Genomic DNA, 23,516 nt, shown 5'->3' with positions numbered 1-23,516 from the left:
CTTTAATTAAATGTTTATTGTAGGAAGGCGATCAAATTTTACATCTTGGACATCTGCGTCAATCCCGACCGCTTTGATTCTTGGGCAGGAATGGCTCTTGCCCGTAGCTCGCAATTAGAGCAAAAGTTGAGTTGCGTAAGTAAATTATTTTAATTTCTAAGTTATGTTTTGAGACACCATGAATTGTTGACACTAGACATTAGACACTGGGCTTTTGCACATTCATTTTACAGTCTTTAAACAAGTGTTAAGCAGTATATGGCTACTGTCCGATGGTACGTGCAATATTATTGGTACTGTGTCCAATGTAGGAAATGAAATACTGTGAGTAATTCTTTAAATAAAAAATTGAATCGAGTTTTAGGAAATTTTAAATAATTTACAGTACAAGGTGGTGTTTTGGTTTTATGTACATTGACAATAGAATAAAAATTGCCATAAAGAACTAGTACCAGCCAACAGATGAGGGGCATCATCCCAAAACATATTGGCACTTGGAACAATTAGTTTAAAGACTGTCCAGTGTCTAGTGTCAATCAGGGATGAAGAGTTGGAGCCGAAGAGTAAAATCTTTTTATGGGAGTTGGAGTCGTGTATTTTTCCTGCCAACTCCCCATGCCTAGTGTCAACACTTCATGGTATCTCAAAACATAACTTAAAAAAAGGCACAGTTTCAATACAGAGAAGATATTTTAATTTAATTTAATTTTAATCATTAAATTCGGACATGTCATTGAAACGAGCAAATTCTTATAGTGTGATCTGAAGAATGAGGGATCGATTTACAGAAAATCAACATCTGCTCTTCGTTGTTTTAAACACGCTCTAGAACTCGATTCTACCCACACTTCTCTGTGGATAGAATACGGTTCGATTGCTTACATGCTACATTCACACACTTCTCGGCAGCTGAAACAGGTCGGTTGTCATTTACGATTGATTTTGTTTCTAATCATTAGTATTTTAAAATTATTTTTGTGTAATTACAGCAAGCTCAGTTTAATTTTGGAGAAGATGTGTTGGAATTACTTCATAGGAAAAAGAAGGAAATGCTGGTGATTGCAGAGAACTGTTTCCTTTCGGCAAACAGTTGCGAGATCGAGGGTGTGGAATTGGAGGAGGTGTGGCTGCATCACTACATGTTGGGGAAAATAGCAGAAAAGAAACAAGAGCATCCAAAAATTTATTTGGAGCATTATAAACAAGTAATATTTTGGATTTATCTTAAAAAATTTTAATATAAATTGTTTCTATACTTATGCAAAATAATTTTATCTAAATTTCAGGCTGCAAAATACTTACACGAAGATGAAGCGAGATATCCCAAAAAAATTCACTATCATAATCCTCCAGAACTTTCGATCGAAGCATTGGAGGTAATTCTGTTTTTATTTTACTTTTTCTTAATTTAATAATTATTTAAATATGTTAAAATTATAAAAAATTTTTCTATAGATATATTATAGAATTCATGTGTCAATATTAAAGTATTTATTCAAACAAAAAGACGATACGGTTCCTCAAGATGATTTAGAAATTTTTCAAACGTATTTAACAGAAGCAGCAAATAGTCCTTTTGCTAAATTCCAAGAAAAAAGAGAATTGGAAAGAGAAAGGTAAAGAATTCTTTAATGATGAATTTCATTAACAATAATTTAATGAAATTATGTATTTCACTATGTAATTATAAGAATTACTAAAATTTGAATATATAAAGTGCTATATGACCAATATTTAACACTTATTTCAGTCGATACACTTCTTTAAGTTCATCAGAAGCAGAAGAGTCGTTGGTTGGCGTTTCTGTAGCAAAGAAAACTCGAAAAGCCGCCACTGTTGCCAATGATCACGATTACTTTCAAGGTCAGAGACATACTCACGGATATAAGCCAGAAAGTGCAATGCAGAGAGGACACCGTGTTTCTATCGATTCTTCCTCAGAGTCGCAAGATTCTGCTGCCGTTAAAGACGTGCTGAATTCCATAGTGGCGGTAGTTTCCGAATCCTGTGTGTTTGGTGAAAGCCACAACGGTCCGACTCTTGTGCTTGGCGACCACAAGATTCGCAAGATGGTGCCCAAGAAAGAAGAAGTGGTCATGACTCCTGTAATATTAACTGCAGACTCAAACATATCAAACAGCGATCAGATTCAATTTCAACCAAAACCTTTAACGAATAAAATAGATTTTAGAATGGACAGTCCGTTAGCTTCCATCTTGCAAGAAAAGTCGCCCATTCTGACAGAAATACCAGTCTTTCAGTGCGAGAATACTGTCAAAGTACAAGAAACCATAGAAGAATTCCTACTTCCAAAAAGAAAACTGGAACAAGACAGCAAACAACTGTTGACTCCAGTCAAAGAAATGATCAAAAATTTAGAAAACATCACAGATATTAAAAAAATACCAGAGAACGTGGAATTAGATAATGAGAAAGTTCCAAATGAATTAAAAATAATCATTATTAAAGATGAACCAGAACTGAAACGTACGCAAAAACATTTCATTCGTAATACAAAGCATCCTATACATATTTTTCATATTTTTATGAATAATTAGATTATATTATTTTCCAGGAATTGTAGATGTTGTAGAGAAACAGCCGTTAACAAAGAAAAAGATTGTCGATCAATGCCTGAAAGGGGTAAGAAATTGTTTGCAGCGATTCACTCAACACTACAAATCTCTGTATCGCCTTTCTCACTATTATTGTTACTCTGTGGAAGACAAGGTAAGTCTCTTAAAATTTCGGCAAAATTTTTTTCACATTTTATACAAAAATATATAATTTTCTCTATAGAAGCTCCCGTTATCTCGTGAGATACTATTGGGAATTCCCGCAGGACAGAGCTTCTCCACGATTGGTCATCCAGGACTGTTCGCAGAGAGAAAAAATACAAACTTCTTTAATGTGAGATCTTTTTTAGTTTTTTAAATGCTTCAAATCTTAATCATATTCTGTATGTTTGAATATATGATTTATAGGGAATATGGAGGATTCCCATAGATGAAATAGACAGACCGGGAAGTTTCAGTGCCCACATGTATCGTTCTATTGTATTGCTAATTGAAGTTTTACATCAATTGAAGGACCATGTCATGCTCCTTCATCTGACGGTGCAGCTGAGTAGAATTCCGGATCTCGGAAAGTAATCTTCACAGTTTTTTTTTAATTTACAAATGCTGACAAAGTTTTTATAACAATCCATTTCAATTAACGAATACAAAACTATCCAATTTTAGGAAATATTTACGAGATACCGATCGCACTCATCTAGCCAGAGATACATTTACCAAATGTTTAAACATTCTACGCGATCAATTAAACAGCCTCATGCAGGAAGAACCGCCACCAGAAGAGGGACGACTGATAACTTGCCTCCTTGACATATATCGGACATGGCAGAGCCTACAGAAGGCCGCAGTCTTTCCGGAATTGGCGAATGAATTGTTGGAAGAGGCATACAGGATGTACAAGTTGGGGGAGGTGAGTTGAGTCAAGTCGTTGTATGCTCTGCAACAAAACCTCAATGGCGACAGAACCGTTAATGTCCCTCCCATTTAATTCTAGGTCGATCGCAGTCCGCCAGTACTCGACCAAGCAATCAGATTTTGCCAACTGCAGCAGTTGAAACAGATCAATGTAAGTGCGTCCGCATGAAACGGACTACCGTCGCTCCGCTCAAGAACTCTCAAACTTCTAGTCACTTTCGTTAAAACAAACAAAAAAAAAAGAGCAAGCCATAACATTAATTTGTTATATATCGGATGTGGGTATTAGATGACAGTAATGCAGAAAACAAATCTTAATTCTTTTAACTGGTGTTAAATTTATTTATATTATAATTTTGATTTTAAGTTTATTAATTTTTATTTAATCTTCTAAATCTTTTTTATTTTAGTTGTTACTATTATTTTGTTTTTTTAAAAATCTAATGAAAGAATGTTCTACCATTTCTTACAATTACTTTTGTAGTCACAGACCATGCAAGACTTGTCTCGCAATCTCCTGATCTCCGGAATTTTAGTTAAGCCCACTGAGAATATAACAGATGGCTTGGCCACGTCATACACTGCCATCAACAGTACAACGGTTACTCCTCCTAGAGCCATTGATGCGGGGCAGACAGGTAAAAAGTTCTGATCTCTTTTCTGCCCCAGAAATTCACTGCCATTTTTCGATGTTTTTTTATTATTTATATAAAATATATATACACACACAAGCGTAAATTTACCTGTTTGTAAACATCACGATTTTTGTTTTTACCTGTGCTTTTAATAGTAATAAAAACAATTTGATTAACTAACTACTTGTGAGTCCTTATTAATTTAATTTTTATGCTGCTCTTTCTCGACATTAACACGTTAATTGTATCGCATAAAGCTTTGTTCCCACCCCGCTGTTTTTTGCTATGCACAGCAGAGATTCACATTGCTTATGGTTATTGCTTTTATTTTATTTATTTATAGTTTAATGTCATAAATCTAAGTGTTAAATTTATAATATAGAATCTCTACGCATCCTTTCGGCGAACGACCAGAACTTGGAGGCTTTGGCCACGCTTATCGTTTCCCAGAATTCTACTCTGTCTCTGACTTACATTTCTTCGGTGGAACTGCAGTCGAACGAGACCGCAGCCTCTCAGTCCCGGACTCCCATCGCCGATCTTGGCCGGGCACACGCCAAAAGTCTCTCGCCCTACATCACCTATCCGGTGGTGCTACCAGAGGCGGGGACCACGCGTTCGGTCCCCGATTCGTTTCCCACCACCAGCAGGGGAACGGGCAGTTACATCGTGCCCCAGATGCACTTCAACGTGATGAGGAAGAGATGGCAAACTCACGGGGGAAGAAGGCACAGGTTTGGAGGTGTTCCCTCCACCCTCACGAGGCTTCCCGCGTCCGTCCCGTCCGGGCACGGAAGCGGAGAGTCGACTCTGCCGTTCGTTCCGGACATGCAAAAACGAGACTGCAGACACGTTAATCTTTCGTAAGTGTTTCCTTTTTTTAAACAAGATTAACTGTTTAAAATGCGCAAATTTTACACATCTAGGTCATAGGTGTATTTTTTTGCCATTACAAATAGCAGTTTTGTAAAAATATAAAACTTTGGATAACTGTTACTGTTATGGATCTAATAGATATTTATATCTTTTTTAAGTTATTAATATATTGTAAAATATAATATTAACCATTAACTCTTGTTACTGTGCGGCCATCACAGACTATCGTTACACGTGTTTTGTCACAATTAAATTCGAAGAGGCAATAATTCGTAACGGCCGCGATTTAAACTGTAATATGAATTTTAAAATAAAATATATCAGTTTTAACAAGTTGTTTTCTTGGCATTTGTATCCAAGAATTCACTTAAGCATTTATGAAAAATTACAATTTAATCGGTTAAAACTGAACAAACTATGCCACCGTCCGTACACGAACATGGCAAGAACCGTATTACCTGATGTCTAACACATTCATACATACAACAGTCGGAATACAAGCAGAGAGACCCGTCCGTATAGAATACGTCCATCGCGATGTCTCGGCAGGCTCGTCACCAAGTGACTTTTCCTAACTATTGTGTTTGTCCTTAAGTTTTGGACACGAATGTAGCCTCGAAATACAGGAAGATTTATCATATTTTGTGATTTTTTTCAGGTTCATAAAAATTCTATAAAACAATTACATATAACCAGAAAAATATTATTTCCATAAATTGGATATACAGTATTTAAAAAATCAAATGCAACAAAAAAAATTTTAGTGTCAATTGTGATAATTATTTTCTCTCAATTTTTGTCTGCATGTCAATGACTTTACAGAACCAATCGATAAATTGGTTTCAATTCAATAAAAAAAAAAAAAAAAAACAAAATTTGCACTTTTATGGTGTCAAAATATCAGAAATATATACAAATCTGTCAGATTTAAGCCAATAATTAATATGTCTAAAAGAGCATGCATTGTTGTGCTTGCTACAAAATCCAACATCGTAAGTTACATGAAATAGATTTAAAAAAGAGAGAGAAATTAAGCAAACATATTTGACTAGAGTACTATGCGTAAGAAGGCAGGATCCATTTTGGAGTGATGGCCAAAGCCATAAACTGTCATCAATTAAAGACCATACAGTTTTTTATACTTTTCTCAAAACACCATAAAATAGTCGTCGTCATGTGAATAATGATAGTCCCGTGCTGCTGTTTGTTCGTGTTTTCTGTATGAAATTAAGAATCGTCCGCGGTAAAATTATATTAGAGATGTCGACACTCGAGATATATAATCAGCCATGACTATATTCTAAATCCCCTCCACAAACTGGGTTTTGCGTTGCGTGACCGTTTGCTTTCGGCTGCTGCCGAAGATCGACCGTGCACGCATACGTTGCTAACTGCCAAACAAAAATATCCGAGTTGAATATGCTCTTTGCCAAACGGGCCTCCTACTTTTCATCAAAAGTACCAATTTTCAAGTCCACCCTTTGATTGCAGGTAAATTTGCTCTGACATAGACTTGCTCAAAAACGAGGGGAAATGATCTTGTATTCGATTTGCATAATTTGTTGCAGACATACATTTTCATTCATTGTTGTATTACAGTATAGTATTTAATTAAAGTACAGGATCAGACAGGAAAATGGGTAAATAGACTTCCTGTCTCAGCTGGTACGCACCATTATATACCCTCTTAGTGTGCATTAAGTTGGTGCAGACCTCACTGAATGCAACACTTTGAGAGGAGTCTAAGTTTAGAACGTGCTTTAACTCCTCTATGTAATTATTAAAAATTATACAATCCAACATAAAATAAACAAGTTTGACATTTGTTTTGAAGACAACATTGTGCCAGTGACACGCAGATGCTCTTCCCATCTTTGAGGTGTGTTGCACATAGAGTGGTGCAACGTATTCTCAAGAGCATGACCAATTTTGCCTTAACGGTTTCGATACTTTGCAAACAAAGCGCGTGGTACACGAAGACTGTGATTTTGATTGATTGTCCTCATTTGTATCAAAATTATTAAAATTAAGAAAGTGAGTAGCATTGTGTCAATTTCTTTAAAAGTAAACTGTAATTTAATTGGTTATTGCATAGACAAGATCGAGGTGATGATTATTTTAATCTCTGCACACAAAGCTAGAACTATTTTAAAATCGTAGGCACAAAAAACCTTTCACACACTGTTTCTAGCAAACAAATTAATAAGCACAAACGTTTTCGGCTGTTTTAAAAGGCCTTCTTCAGGTGCACTGAGGACGGTTGGAAAGTCGGATAGCCAATGTTTACGTGACGTCATTGTTTAGTAACATGGCATTGCCGGCCAAGCTATACAGAAAAAACGTCTTAGCTTTAACAAGACTCAGAGAAAAATTTAATTTCTTATTGGACTGTAAACGGAACAAAGTTTTTCCAACGTCGATCCAGAAAATCAGTTTACCGACAGGCTGCTCCTCCCTGCTCCCAAAGCTCAAGTTTGTCTGCCTTAGAAAAGCCATTCGAAGCACCAGGAAGTCGTTATATGCTAGCTTGCACCAGCTTATCAACCTCGAAAACACCCTCTTTAACCACGACCCGGTCCTCCTGTCAAATGTCAACTCCAGAGTCATAAACCTACAAGAGCAAGTTCAACAGTCTCTACACAGGAAATACGCCAAAAAATTGAGTTGGGTCATGAAAAACCAAAAGAAACAGCGCAAAAACAAGCTGGAATGTCCCCTCATATGCTGGGACAATATTAAACCTCCTGAAGAGTTGGTTCAAGCCTTTAGATTTGGGCCTATGTTCGCTCCAAAACTTCCGAAAATCTCAGCCTATACTATCGTTCCGAATATCGAGAAACTTCTACTGCCCGTTACAGCTCAACATAAAGAGTCCTTTAGATGGAATACAGCGCTCAGCAGAAGAATTAAAGAGGTTGACGACAGAGACAAGGTTTTCTGGACAAGCGTAGATAAGAGTAAGAAATGGTTACAAGCTAACGATATCACCCTTACTAGGGCGGATAAAAGCAGAAACGTCGTTCTTATGAAGAAGCATACGTACGTTCAGCTTCTCGAGGAATATATCAGGTCTACGGAATGCCAAAATATTGCGGAAAGTTTCTTAGACAAGCTCCAGAATAGGGTTGTTAGATTTACCTGTTCACCTCTAGCTAAACACCTACGCCTAGGAAATGCAACGATGCGGTCTCCCGAGGTACCAAGGCTTTTTGGCTATGCTAAAGCCCATAAACCAGGCAAACAAATACGGCCGATCGTGGACAAGTCAAGATCCCCAACACTCCCCCTTGAAAGGGGTCTGCATGAGCTCCTCAGAGCTTATTTGAAAGAATATAGCTACACCGTTTCAAACGCGGGTGAACTCGTCTCTAAATTACAAGGCATTGCTTTAACCGGGCAAGAATTTATCACAGTGTTAGACTATGAAGCTATGTATCCGTCCATTAAATTGGAGCCGTGCTTCTGTGCCCTTAGAGACTTCCTCTTCCAAGCCGTTCCGCCCGGACCTAAGCACCACAAGCAGATTTTGGAGCTGGCCCACCTAGTATGCTACAACTCCTTTTTCACCTTCAACCAGCGAATCTACCTTCAAAGAAGAGGGGTCCCAATGGGTAGCCCCCTGTCTGGAGACCTCTGTGAGTTAGTGGTTAGAAAATTAGATAGCGAAGTCCTACAAACCTTCAATGCAGACATTGTACTCTACACGCGGTATGTTGATGATATTCTTATTATCTGGAGATCCGAACCGGACGTTGGTAAGCTGCTGCAGACTGTTAATAACAATCCGTTTGGGCTTAAGTTAAAGCTTGATCAGCAGGATGATAGGTTGGCCCATTTCCTTGACCTCAGTATTTTCCTAGACCGCGATTGTATAACCACTAGTGTATTCCATAAGCCTAATCTTCTACCTTTCTTCATCCCCTCAGCCTCAAACGACCCCTTTACCTATAAAATTTCCGCCTACAGGGCCCTGATCCGTAGGGCCTATACCCATTGCTCTAACACTAATGACGCGTTTCGTGAAATCCAGCACATCAAACGCATCGCCGTAGCCCACGGTTACAACGGTAAATTTATAGATGTGCTGGCCCAGAGAATACATGATCGCGTTGTTAACAAAGCGGTTAGTTCCAGTCCTTGTAACCTGCGAAGTAAGCAAGTTGTTGTTGATTTCGACCCTAGGTTGAGCCAAGCGTATAAAATCTTATCCAAAAAAGCCAAAGTTGGTCTTACGTACAAGCGCAGCCCTTCGATTTATAAGCTTCTAACAAATAACAAGGATAAATGCAGCGAAGCCAGGATTCCAGGGGTCTACTCTGTTCCGCTGGTGGACAATAGAGTTAAGCCAAGCAATAAATTAACCTACATAGGCTCAACCAACAGATCGCTTACCAAAAGGATAGCTGAGCATAGGTACGACGCGCGCAACAAAAAATTTAATTCCACCCTAGCCCAGTACGCAAGCGAACCCAGTATAACGGCCGAATGGGAAGATGCTAGGATTACCGTTCCTATTCTTGACTCTAGCAAACTTAGAACAATCGAAGCTATAGAAATCTTTACTGAGTCCCTCAAAGGAAACTGCATTAACAGCAGGGATGCAGATTCGCTTTCCCCTGCCTGGCGGTCACTCCTCGATAACCCCCTTAATTAAATAGGCCGGTCCACCCTCTCCTTGTCCGTTTCGTTCTCTCGTGCAGTTTCTAAATTTATCAGGTTTCTTTTTCCTTTTTCTTTCTAATTCCTTTTTTCCGCCTTTCATGATTCGCATATCTTCGACAATAGTTCACGCAACTTGGCTAATCCTAAAATATTTTCCAAGGTCAATTTCGTTTAAACCTTCTCTGCTAAGACGTCACTTGTAAGAGGAAACCCCTCATAAACAATGATGTCACGTAAACATTGGCTATCCGACTTTCCAACCGTCCTCAGTGCACCTGAAGAAGGCCTTTTAAAACGGCCGAAAACGTTTGTGCTCATTAATTTGTTTGCTAGAAACAGTGTGTGAAAGGTTTTTTGTGCCTACGATGATTATTTTATTTTGATCCTCCCGAATGGTCCGTATAGGACTTGTTTGTGATAATTTTACCAAAGTAATACAGTTTCCGCGAATACCCGCCTAGTTGTCCACTAAAATCTTGCGAGCCTAAACTATTACGACGCCGGCACGAATATTTAAAATTTTGCCAATTATTACTGTAAATTAATATCTAGAAAGCTCATTTTCTGTTTTCTCAAAACATTAAGTAACCTCTTTGGTGTTAGTTCAAAGATGTTTTTCTGATGTTTTCAACATTTTTTGGCTTTGAGCGAGAATTGATCGCGTTCCAGATTTGTTTTGAATTATCTAATTTGCCATTCTGCAAATATTTAGAAATGCCAGAGCACTTTTGGTGTTTATTTGGTTGGGTGGAGCAATAGTTTATGTACGTGTATATAAATAGATGTATATACTTGCATGTACACACCTGCTCGCAAAGCATATAAATTAAGAAAAAATTTCTGAGCAATTTTTCGTGGAACAACAATTTGCGACGTTTTAGTTTGCAGAGCACCTCTCGTGTTTTTGCCGAGTATTAACCATTTTTACAATGTATATTTTAATGGGAGGAAAATTCAGAATTTCTTCACTCGTGGCAGACATACTGACGGGAAATGTCTGTGAATTTGGCATCTTTTAATTTTTTTGAGAACTTTGTGTTTTTAAAACCTTATTTTTACTAATTCTGGACGAAGTATTGTTACAGTTAAATGCTGTAGGAACCTATATGTTTCCAATTTATGGGGGCGAATGTTGACGGTGAGGGTATGCGCGTTCTAATAAATTGGAAGGAACGGACATACGAACAATAGCACAACTTAAAATTTGAATTTTATTTATTTAACAATAAAATTGTTTATTTTAACAGTCTGATTTTTGCTTTCATTTTATTATACAAATAATATAAAACTGCATTGTTATCCCATACTAGTAAACATATTAACTTTTTGTACAATACCCATATTTCCAGACTATGCTTACATATATATTTGAATTTCTAAAATAGTTTTAAAAAGAAAGGTGCCGCAGCATTGGCAACCTCCTTTAAGGACAATGGAAACTAACAAATCACATATTAAATAATTAAAAAGAAAATAATAATAATAATAATAATTAGCAGCTGAAAACTTAACGAGCGAACCGTAAACGCTCATAAAACAACAACAAAAAGGTTTTAATTGTGCAGTAAGTACGTAACTAACTACTAGAATGGCTTTTAAGTATTCTTGTTTTAAATTTGCGTAAGGTGATCGATTGACGGCTTTTATCCGACGATTGCGGCATGATATTATTTAAAATAATGAGAAACGACAGGTCGAAATACAGATTCTTACTGTTTACGTCGGAAATGCAGAATGGTCATAAATAATTTAGAGTAAATATTAGTAAGATTATTTACTGTATAAGCGTACAAACTATGTATGACTTGTAAACTCACAACCTTTGTAAATAAAATTAAAATTAATAAATGTAGCTACTTGCATGATAAACGATTCAGGCTGAAGATTTTGTTCCTCTTAAAGAGTTTTTTTTTTTTAATATCACAGGACGTGAAACTTACTTCTTGTCGTTGGGAAGTAATTGATAGTCGTACAAGCTACTAAATAGGAATCTTTGGTGTTTTGGGACAGACTCGAGAATGATCGACGATGGCAATTTCTTGAATAAATGGATCTTGTGTAATTCGAAATTATTTTTTTTAGAGTTATCCGGAACGACTGAGCGGTAAACTCGGCCGTACTCTTCTGTCTGAGTGGTGGAAAAGAAAATTAGATACTTACTTTATCATCCTGTTGATTTTGGCTGTCTGATTAAGGCCACTATTAAATGTGCAGTTATCCGGTGCCTTTGTCAAGGAAGAATTATCTTTGTCCGATAAGATAACGTTATGTTCTTGAAGACTAGACACTTTGGACTGAAATGTATTATCATCATCTGATATTGAATCGTCTCTATCTAATTCTTGTTCGGTTCTATTTACAATAACTGCAGCACCATCTATTTTAATTTTACATTCTGGATCCCTAATGCCGGAGGAGGGAACTGTCAAGTTACTGCAACAGCAGCCGGAATCGTCAGAATGATATGAAGAAGGACGTTTTCTTCTGATGACGTGACTAGAGATTTCTGGAGGTACAAGAAAGCGCTCGGTCTTTTTTGGTGCTTCCGCAGACCAGTCGATTAAATTATCGTCGTGATTACATCTGTGACTGCCGTCGCACTTTCCGCTGTTGCCATGTGCATTTTTAATGTTACATTTTGAGCAACAGGTTTTGGCACTTGAAGATCCCTTATTTTCTACACCATTTTCTGAGGAACACAAATGATTTACATTCGTTTTGGACTGAATGGAAGAAATAAACAGATTATCTTCGGTTTCTGTTGGCGAAAGAGAAGATATTGAAGACGGCGGCTCCGGAGAGACCAGGTGAGGAAATACTAAGATGGGATCACTTGATATGTCTGAACGGGCACTGTGCATCCGTACCAATGTCTTTCTTAACAGCGTGGGAGACGCGGGAAGCGAACGTGAGGACATACGGCAATGACCGCCCGAAGATGACATCAATTCGTCGGGAGTGACAGGAGTGCCAGGGGGTGTAAAGGCACAAGAAGGAGACGGAAGCTCAAAAGAGCAAGACAGAGAATAATCACTTCCACTTCCTCTATTGGAGACTTGTAGTATCTTTTTCCCTCCATTAAAACAGATGAGAGAAGCAAAAGGATTCTGGTTGCTACTAAAAGGCTTGTAGTCTGGATCTTGGCGGGACATAAATTCTCCTATACGTTTAGCAGTAAAAGGAACTTGAGACTCATCTAAACTTCTCCTATTTTTACTCTTAACAGAACTGGCACTGTCACATTCCATCGTGGCCATCTCTTCAGATCTGGGATGCCAATGTGAAACTGAAAATAAATAGAAATGTATTTATATAACGTATAAAGTTTGTGACTCTGAAAAACAAAGGATACTTACAGATGGCCTGAACATTGTCGATACTATCCGAATCATCATAACAAGAAAGTACTTTTTCTTCCTGCAAGGAACAGTTAGCATCGACTAATAGCGCTTCTAGTTGCTGGACAATTTCTTTAAAAGGTGGACGGTTTTTAGGGTCAATCTATGGTGAAAAATTAATCGACTCAAAACCTCCATTTCATTTATATGTTTATATATCTTAACAAAAAGTGATTCAGAACTTACCGCACAACAACTAAAGGCCAACCTGAGATACTTGAATGGGCAATTTGGACAAAGTAAACTAAATGCTACATAATCCACACCAAAATTCTATATAACAGCATATAAATATTATATATATTTTGCATCATAATTGAGAATTTCACTCTAAACAAATAAAAAAAGTCTTCACCTCGGTTCTGGGTAGAATATCAGGATCCGCTTCTATTCTTGCTATCATCTCGCATAAAATTATACCATAAGAAAATATATCAGCCTGTAAGTAAACAAAGAAGCTACTGTAATGTTTCTTTATTAGCCATTAATTATTGTGCCATATTCACATATATGTATAAACGAAACTGTTTACCATCTCATTGTACCATTGGCCATGCAGGCATTCGGGAGCCATCCAGTATGGCGAGCCGACAATAGCGAGCCTGCGAGTCTTCTCCCTATAATAATATTTGAATTTACTGTCACAAAAAACTATAGTTTGTACACAAAATAAACAAATATAAAATGTTCTGTACATAATTAAAAATTGGAGCATTGGATTATGCCAGTCTTATTGCAATTATAAATATGACAACTACAAAAATACAAGTCTGCCATTTGTCTTGATTGTTTACTACAAGTCTGTGTGTGTCTATATATATATAAAATAGTCGTCATATGCTATCTATATCTGTTAAATGTTCATATATGGTGGCCAAGTACTTGAAGATGTCTCTAGTTTGCTGAATCATGCATTTGAGAGCCACTTTGGGTATGGATATTAAGATTGTCGGTGCCATAGTGTTGTTTGAGAAGTGCTCCTAAGCTACTCTCAAACGACACTACAGCACTTAACTTAAAAGTATTCTCGGGAAATACACTTACTTTAGTTTAACTAGTAATTTTTATCAATAATTTTAACTGTTACGTAATTTTGGTGGAATAAACAATATGAATGAAATTTGCCAGAAATTTCCGAATATTTAAAAATATTCGCACCTTTCGATCACCAAAAATTTGTTGCAAACATCATTTTACTTGCATATATAGAAGCGATTAAATAATTAAAGAACTTTATTGGGATTAGTTCATAAAACAGTTTCTATAAAATTACAGACCTATTAAAATTAAAGTTAGAAATTTCAGATGCTTCCTCTTTTGTTATTTGCACAAGGGACTGTTTCAAAGTATCACAGATGCTTCTTTATTAAGGTTACGATTATTTTGACAAGGCATTAGTTCCGTCCCTTTTTGCTGCCAAGCACTTTGATACTTTTTCCTCTCTTTTTTTTGCTTTTAAATTAGGTATTTTATGTATTTTTCTATTTATAAATCTGTTAATAATAAAAATTAATGATCTTTTTTATATTTAAATAGTATGCAGAACAACTAACTGCGGAGAATATAGAATGATTGTGTTCACAAGTACAATGCCTTCCTGTTTGTAAACTAAAACTAATGGATCAGATTCTGAAACTGACTTATTTGATTTTTCTATTTCTTGAGTTTTACATGTTCTGCGTGTACTTATATGTGCAATAAAATGGTTTTTAGGAGTCCTTTTTAAAAGAAAACTTGCACCTAAACTTCCCAAATGTAATTATAAACTATAAGTAATTCTACTCATAAACCAGTTACAAAGTATCTGTGGTTGAAGAATGGGAGAAAAGCAAACAAAGCTGTTAAATATTTGATTTTTCTATTGTTTTCCTAATTCACATTTGACTCATTTAAATTGTATACTAAACAACCGTTTCGAAAGAAAAAAAATCTGGCACAGGAAATTACATTCCGACAAACAGATTTTCTCAATTTCCAGAACAAAGTGTTGAAAAAGGAATACAACTACAATAAACAAATGACAATAGAAAGTATAAAAATCTGTGTTTGTTTATTGAAAATCGGGAGATTTTAATTAAAATATAATTACAAAAAAGCTGTATTTTATTCAAACAACTTAATCAATTTGTAACTTGAAATGTAATTTAAATTTATTGTGATAAATTCAAGTATATAATAAATAAAAACTGCAATTTAACATGTTGGAATGGATGAAAACTTGACAAAAAAAAACATTAATTTTTCGATAAATTTTAAAAATTTTCTCGAGTTTAAGACATTGTAGACAACGGCATTCATCCTTATAAAAGGACGAAGTGGAATAACATCTAAATATAATACCAAATAATAAACTTTAAACAAAAAGTAAAGGGCAAACACTAAAATTTAACAGTATAATAAAATAATAAAGCATCATTGTATTATATATATATAAAGTTATGATAATACTTTAGCTTTAAATAGTAAATCTGAGTGATGTAATCAAGTTGACATTGTTACGATCTCTAGGTCAGGAGAGTAAAGATCATTACGGTTTCATTCTAATGTATGTATTTCCTATTACTATAGTATATCTGGAAACATATTTATAAATGTCAACTCAAAAACCTGACATATAGTTAAAGCCAAACGAACTAAGGAAAGTTAATTTATAATTATTAAATCTAGCACAAGATGGCAACGTAACTGCCTACCTCTAGACAAATTGTTTAGTATTTAATTAATTACATAGCCATATCACAGCCCAACAATTTGACAGTTCGTTTGGCTTATTTCTGGAAAACGAACAAACTTTTGTGTGTTTAATAAATTGTATAACAACCTTGAATCGGGAATCTTCTCGGCCAGTCCGAAATCTCCAACGACGGCAGTATACTCGTCACCTTTCTTCACGAGGACGTTCTACAGAAAATGGCATTATTTCTGTAACGTAATTCCGAGTCTTCGGGGAAACAATTATTTACCAAAAAGCACTAACCTTAGAAGTTAAATCTCTGTGAAACACACCTCTCGAATGTAAATAGCACATTCCTCTGGCAATATCTAGAGAAATTTTAATTCTAGCTGACCACGATAAGTCTTCTTTCTTGTTTAGTATCAGCTGTTCCAAACTTCCGCCATTTATATACTAAAAAAAAAAAAAAAAACAAGGAAGAAAGAAACAACAGAAGTAAGTAAAATGGGAAAAATACAATCGTTGAGTCAATTTTGTTAAATGAACATAAATTTAGCTTTATGATTTATTTTTTGAAAATAATTTCCTAACAGTAAACTGAATGAAAGCATCAGGTGTTGAAAAAAGTTATTGGATCGTTTCCAAATAACAGAAAATAAGCAAAAGTTCCAACAAAACTAAAATATTTGCCTTGTCAGCAATCCAAAATAATAAAAAAAAGCCTCATTACGTAAAAAATTTAAATATAAAAAGTAATTATCTGCACCAAATAAATCATGATTAAATATAAAAATGCATTTAACCGTTTGTTAAATGCCTCATACATCATCTGCTAACCTTATTAAATTAGCTATACGTTAACGAAAACAAACTTAAAATTCGAAACTAGAGAATATGGCCAAAAAAACTTACTTCAGTCAATGCATGCAATTGTCCTTCGTGAACACATACACCCATAAACCTGTGAAGAGAAATTCTATAAATAAACCAACAATACTTACACAATAACTTATTCATGAAGGTATATATCCATTGTCAAAGTCTTTTTACTGGCATCGAGCATGCCAAAAATCATTTTAAAAGTTATTTACCCCAATTATAATTGTAGAACAACAGTTCGAATTCTTACCTGAGTATGTTTGGATGAGATAATCTATTCATCAGCTGCACTTCTCTCAGCATGTTCGATCTATTGCTATGCGACATGTTCATTTTCAAAACCATCACTTGACCCGTCGTGCGATGGCGGACCTTTAAAGTTTAACGTACGGCATTGATATCGATTTGATACGTAAATTTTTGCCCTCGTCCCGAAAGCACAGATTATAAAATTATGGAAAATATATTAAAAATTGCATCCGAATCAATTTAATGTATATTTTTCCGGTTCATTAACTTTTAACAGAAAGCTAACCAAGAATTCTTCAAACTATTGATATAAACAAACAACACTTCTATTTATATTACACTGCCAACAGTACTTAGTCTATTAAAAGCATAAATTTTCAAGATGTTTTAAAATGTATGTGTATTGTTTCTGCGACACGTTCGTCTCCGGATAATTTGATTTTTTAATACTTAAAACACGTTAAAAAATTAATTAATTAATTAAAATAAACACGCTCGTCGTTTCTAAATCCATTTCATAAAAAAATTTGCTGATAAAAGCATATATTTTTGTATTATTGTTTAAATAAATGGCAATTTCTTCTGGAATTTATCTCGTAATCCATATTAAATGAAGCAGAAAAGCTTTCTGCAACAAATAGAACAAATAATCAATAATCCTGTTAAACATTGATTTCTGCAGTAAAGACGATTAGCCACCGAAAATCAATAAATTTCAATTTATTCTGATAGATTTACTAAAGAAATATTAAACGGAATTATCAAAATTAATTTAATGTGGGACCGTAACTAGATTAAATATTTCAATACCCGCGGCCAATAAATTTGACATTCCGGTACGTTTGTTAGCGTTAAATTCTGCAGAGATTAAGAAACGAAGGACTCACTTACCTTAAACACTTCGGAGAAGAATCCAGATCCAATTTTCTCGCAGGCGAAATCATCTAATCTACTTAGGGCTGCCACTGCATGCTTCAGAGCTTGACAAGAAGAGCCGGGAGTTCCGCAAAATGCGTTTTTGGGTGGAGGGTAGATTCCGGACTCGTTCGAAGAGATACCATCCGCTCCATCTACACTACTAAGGAATTTATCTCCCATTTTTGGAAGGGATGGATTTTTCTTAAAATCTCTTTAACAAGTGACATATAGATTCCAACTAACATAGTTAGCCCTCGCCCAAATGAAGAAACAAGTTGAATTTTAACAATTCAGTCTACCTGCATTTAAAATTGTTTTCTCAGTTAATAAGTAAAATAAAAATTCTATTGATTTTTGCAAATCGCGTCGCACAATATGCTATAAATATTTACGAGAACTGCCGAATTCGGACGGCCTTTTGCGTGTAAAGCATTAAAGTAGTTTAAATATTTCGACTTAATAAAATACGTGTTAAATTTTAGCATAACTAATTTACTTACATGCCACACAATTTTAAAAATCTAATCTTATCATTTATTTACTTACAACTATGATTAAATGACGACGACAAACGAATACATAACTAGTTAAATAAATAAAAGATAATCACTTTACTACAAATAATTTTTTCGATGGATATCGCAGAGAAAACAAAGTGGACTAATACATATGATAAATCTGTAATTTTCAATGATTTATTATAAATATTTCATTTTCTACACAGTCGGACGATGTAGAAGGGCCTGGTCGGCCCATCCTCGTTCAAAATACCTAGGGCCTACAAAGCCAAACTGCACCAATCTGATTATGTCTAGAAGCAAATTCTTTTGTACTTAAAAATATAAAAGGAATAACGTGTTGTTTGAAGAAGTCTAATTATATAATATAATTTAAAATGATCATTAAATTATAATTATATTTTCCCATAAACTGGACGTTGCTTTAGTCTTTTAAGTTAGGTGCTTGCGAAAATGTAGAAATGTAAAATAATTTCATTTGTCAGTTATAAAAACTGCAATTTAAGTTGTTCAATACATAATTACGAAATTAAGTTTGAAGAAACTGACAATGAAATGCATATTTAATCATTAAAAAACATAAAAAATTAAGAAAAATCCAGTGCTACAGAGTGTTAAATATCATTTCAGTTAATTATGGATACATGATTTTACTAATGAGGTTTGGGAAACCTTGAAAATGATTTTTTCAAGAAATACAAACTTCTCGGAAAAATAAGAATGCTATCTGTTGAATTTAAAATAGAAATTCTGGATTATAGTAGTAAAATATAAATATAGGATGCAACAAGAAAGAAAATTGAGAAATTTGGGCAGATACATTCATCGCGCATTGATAATCTCATTCCTAACATACACCTAATTAACAGACAAAAATCAATAACCTGGAAGACGACGAAAACGTTTTGTCACTTCATCATTCGGACGGCAACAACTAATTTTTCGACAATAAATATATGTTAAAAATAAAATACTTTAAAACAATTTCTACTAATTTCTGAAGCAGTTGTCTTTAGAAAACCACATCAGAGTTCGTAAAGTACAGTTATCGAGTGCTATATTTTCAACAGTCGGATAACGCACGTGCATATCTAACGGAATATTTCAAAAACTCTCGCAAGAAGCACTTTATAATTAAATAATCTGATTTAAATTGCAGTCTTATAAAGGAATGTTTTTATTCGTGAAACATCAAACTTACGTAACGACAAACTTTACACTTTAAGTTCATAAGTAAACATGTAAATGAATTAATTCGAATTCTTACTAGCACTAAACAACAACCTATTGGATTACGTTACCGAAATAAGGAATATTCTGTCGACAGATGTAAAAGTAATGTAATTTACAAACAATAATATCCTGTGACCTACGAGTTATGGAATTGTCAAGACCGATATGGTTTAAGTTAGGCTGCAAAATTGTTTTCAAATTTAATTTTTCTGTTGTTATTAATATCCTAATAGTTTTCTTAATGATGTAAACGATGAAAAAGGAAATGAGAACGAGAAAAATATTAGAGAATTGGAAGGAAATAATCTTTCTGTGATTCTACAGAAAAATATTTTACCTATATTTAAGGTATATTTAAACAATTTCGACAGCAAAGGAGGAAACGAAAGACGTAGATAGTCCGACAGGTTTTTCTCTTTCTTGTCTTTTATTTTGTTTTTTTACCTTAATATAAACAAAAGTTACATTTAATGTATCAGGAAAACAGAAAAATTGGCATACGTTCAGATATTTTAACAAGAAAATATTGAGGTGTTTATAAATTAAACTATTGATAGTCCCTCTAATCGAACCAGCTCAGACTTTAATTTTAAAAAATGGAAGTTACGAAGTAATTTTCTTCCCGATCCTAACATTAGCAATACAAATGAAGATCCTGTACATTATGATTAGCAACTTTTAAACAATGCATTTTGTTATTCGTACAGAAAACGTAAATTAAAATACATGTATTGGGAAACCATTTTATAGGAGGGGGAAAAAAAAACCAGAAAATTTTATTTAAAAATAAAATCAAGGCTATGCCGGAATTTTATCACACACAGAGATATCACATAATAAATTATCATAAGTACAGTCTTCAGCATTTTAATTATAAAAATATTCTAGTCTCGAATTCATTTTATAAATAATTCTTGCCAATGCAAGTATATTTTCTTGCCGAAGGACAATAAATAGCATCAAGATAAAAACCAGTAGGCACAATTTACTTTATTTAATTCGTTTCACGACTTTAAACCAGAATAAAAATGCAAATACAGACGTCGAGAGACAAGTAGACATTTTAATAGTCTATCGGTAAGAAATTTTATCTGTTTTTGAGTAACCAATCATCTTGCCTATCAATTTTTTTCGGTAAACATCTCATACAAATGCTACCGTTTAATTAAATAAAATGCGTATCAATAACGTGTGTAAATTTAATCAATACAAGTGTAACATTATTATTAAATTTGTAAAGGCGGCCGAAAATTTATTTATTTTTAAATGTTTACAAAACTCGTCACTTAACAGATACAACCCAGAGATTAGATTGGTTGTCGTTACGTTCGTGCATTAATTTTATCAATCCGGAATAATTAAAACACCAAAATTTCTACAAAACAACTGTCTTAACAGAATAAATCTAGCAACAATCGAGTTTAATTACATATTTATTCAGTTTTTCACCAAAAGAATCCTCTCAAAAAGGAAAAAAAAAATTACTAATAAAATAAACACAGTTACTATAATTAGAAATTGCAAATTGTACTTATCTAACAAGTTACTTAACATTTAATTATGTATTATTACTTACAACGTGGCATAAAATCTAGAAGAGCGATAACAAAAAGTTACTTATCTCGATTTAAGAAGCAATAAAATGTCAAAATATAAATTATATGGTGGTGCATTATACATTTGCAGGGGGCCCCACGTACGGCGTTGACTTCGAACGCATTCTCCTCAAATTCCCATATCCCCATTTGTTTCTCGACGCCACCTCTGGCAAGGTAAGTTCCATTCGCCCCGCACCCGCGCCACGCAATCTCGGGTCTACAGATATGGCCCAAATTTAAATTTCAACGTTCTTACTGCGGCAAAGAGATTATAAAAGACCATTTTGGGGCCCTGTAGGATAATGTGCCACCGTTATACCATCTCACTAGTTAAATGGACCCCGGCCAGAAAATTTAAGCATTTCTAATGCAAAAAAATTGCTGTATTTAGTGAGATGATGATTGTTTATTAACAAAATATGATGATTAGGTTATTATTTCTGTATATTTTCCATAACAAACAATAATTCACATACATTAAGATGATTTAATTACACTTAACACAAACTAATTTATACTTAAGCAGAGAATTAAAGAGCAATTAAGCTTAAAAAACTGTTATAAAGTCATAAAAAAATCACTTTTATGTTACTAAATTAAATGTTTTTCTCGTTTAATTTAAGTTAAATTCATCATTTTCTAACAACTAACTAATAATTAGGCCTATTTCAAGTTCTTAATGCTAACTTCATTAATTAACATGTTTAACAAGATTTTACTTACACATTTATATATACACACAGACACACACACACATGAAAAAAAGATGGCGAAGATTTAAGTTATATTCATTATTATCGTTATTATTATTGCGGATTATAAACGTGAAGAGTTCGTGTCGGTTATAATTAACACGAAACATATCTAAATGCGATTGCGATTACATCCCGAACGATTTCCTCTCTGATGATGAGTGATGCAGATTATCAAAGATGCGATGCCATTACTGATGCGGTTTAGTATCGGTTTTTGTCGCTAGGGGAGGGTCGATCGTTGAATTTTTAGGAAATAATTCGATTTTTTTTTGTAAATTCTATTTTTTTAATTATTATTATTAAGTACACTTGATAAAACAATAATCTGTAGTATTACACGTGTCAACATTATTATAATAATATTAATAATAATTTAAATTTGGGCCATATTCTTAATACTCTAATGAGGGGCGCGTTTTTTTTTATGCTCCGAAATGACGTCACGAGCAGCGTTGGCCATTTAGAAACGGGTTTCAGAGTATTATCTGTAAAGCGCTTCTCGAGCGCTGCATAAAAAAAACGCGCCCGAGTTTATAAAAGATTTGTTTGGGGCAGAGGACCCAGACAATTGCCCTTTTTTGCCCATAGGATAGAGCATCATTGTTTTTCCGTTATTGTTAATAATTGATTGAATGAATTGGTAGTTTGAAGAAGGAAATGAAAACCAAAAATCAAATATTGAAATTTTGCTGCCACTAACATTTTTAAGTGTTGCCTCACTCGCCAGTAGCGAGAAAAAAGCTAAAAGTAGTCCCCATTTCAGGGAAATATTGTATTTATTACCTTCTAAATGGTAGAGCAACAGAGGTCTGATCCGGAAGTATACTAAACTAAATTGGTGGTCGGTGTTTTATAAAAAAGAAAAAAATCAAAGTTCACGTATAAAATTACGCCATTTTTTTTATCTCAAAATACACCTATCCCTCGATTTACACGGAAGATAGGTTCCTGAGAAAAACGTGTAAATCGAATTTGTATCTTTTTGAATGTAAAACCGTGTAAATCAAAAAGTATGCAAAAAACGCATAATTTTGTTGTTTATTAATTATAAATTTTTTTCAATTTTTTAAAGGTACACAAATCAAACAAAAATATTAAAAGGCAAAAAAATATATTCTTTTATTAATTAAATACAAAGTACAAAGGAACAAAAAATAAAATAATTTAAGGTATTCTTGAAACCGTGTTTTCTTATATGTTGAGCATCAAACACAAGACCGTGTTATTTATTAAACACTTGGCACTTTTCCACTTCTATTAGTTGAGACGAGATTTTATTTCACTCGTTTCGGGCATTTCGCCCCTCTTCAGTCAACGTTAATTCCTCGAACTCAAGGGTGCGCGTGCATAGCACAATTTGGACTTCAAAGTTACAGCAACAAATGTAGATGTTCTACGTACGGTTTTTTAAAAACGAACGCAATAGATCTTTAATCTTCTTTTTACTAACTTTTTTCTTTTCTTCATTGTTGTTTTATCTTGACATAAAGCAATAAACGTTTGGACCTGGTGTTAACTAAAAAACTCACTTTTCGTCTAGTACTGGCTCATTATTATGCAGTTGTTTGTTGACCATTTGCATATTCTGCTGGTTATGACGATCTGAATTTACATAATTAACTGTATAGCC

At 34.3% G+C, this 23,516-nt stretch overlaps 2 protein-coding genes across 2 annotated transcripts in view; one reads left to right on the top strand and one right to left on the bottom strand.

The window, feature by feature from the left end:
* The window catches only part of LOC136981891 (calcineurin-binding protein cabin-1-like), a 55,200-nt gene extending 40,405 nt beyond the window's left edge, over positions 1-14,795 (top strand). The window contains exons 30-43 of the mRNA XM_067278266.1: positions 24-135; positions 757-918; positions 990-1,205; positions 1,287-1,376; positions 1,456-1,616; positions 1,751-2,487; positions 2,576-2,730; positions 2,800-2,910; positions 2,985-3,148; positions 3,243-3,486; positions 3,571-3,642; positions 3,976-4,129; positions 4,509-4,989; positions 14,599-14,795. Coding sequence (XP_067134367.1) covers positions 24-135; positions 757-918; positions 990-1,205; positions 1,287-1,376; positions 1,456-1,616; positions 1,751-2,487; positions 2,576-2,730; positions 2,800-2,910; positions 2,985-3,148; positions 3,243-3,486; positions 3,571-3,642; positions 3,976-4,129; positions 4,509-4,989; positions 14,599-14,614 — 2,875 coding nt within the window. The 3' untranslated portion in view covers positions 14,615-14,795. The remainder of the gene's footprint in view (positions 1-23; positions 136-756; positions 919-989; positions 1,206-1,286; positions 1,377-1,455; positions 1,617-1,750; positions 2,488-2,575; positions 2,731-2,799; positions 2,911-2,984; positions 3,149-3,242; positions 3,487-3,570; positions 3,643-3,975; positions 4,130-4,508; positions 4,990-14,598) is intronic.
* On the bottom strand, positions 10,853-22,100 carry LOC136981896 (dual specificity testis-specific protein kinase 2-like). The gene is made up of 11 exons (XM_067278277.1): positions 21,855-22,100; positions 17,756-18,081; positions 16,866-16,987; positions 16,649-16,697; positions 16,040-16,189; positions 15,884-15,963; positions 13,595-13,679; positions 13,418-13,501; positions 13,249-13,335; positions 13,021-13,165; positions 10,853-12,950 (listed from the first exon to the last, which is right to left on the bottom strand). The coding sequence occupies exons 2-11, from the start codon at positions 17,960-17,962 to the stop codon at positions 11,821-11,823; spliced, it is 2,139 nt and encodes a 712-aa protein (XP_067134378.1). The 5' UTR covers positions 17,963-18,081; positions 21,855-22,100; the 3' UTR covers positions 10,853-11,820.
* Between the last annotated feature and the right edge of the window lie 1,416 nt (positions 22,101-23,516).

The sequence above is a fragment of the Centruroides vittatus genome, unplaced genomic scaffold (assembly GCF_030686945.1).
Source record: "Centruroides vittatus isolate TY-2023 unplaced genomic scaffold, ASM3068694v2 contig_799, whole genome shotgun sequence".
NCBI lineage: Eukaryota > Metazoa > Arthropoda > Arachnida > Scorpiones > Buthidae > Centruroides > Centruroides vittatus.
This window is presented reverse-complemented; position numbering and strand designations above follow the sequence as displayed.

Coding starts and splice junctions, on each gene's coding strand:
- LOC136981896 (XM_067278277.1), bottom strand. CDS start 17,962: ATGGGAGATAAATTCCTTAGTAGTGTAGATGGAGCGGATGGTATCTCT. Junction 16,698..16,865: donor TCTCATCCAAACATACTCAG/GTAAGAATTCGA, acceptor TTCTCTTCACAG/GTTTATGGGTGTATGTGTTC. Junction 13,166..13,248: donor TGGCCTTTAGTTGTTGTGCG/GTAAGTTCTGAA, acceptor TTTTCACCATAG/ATTGACCCTAAAAACCGTCC.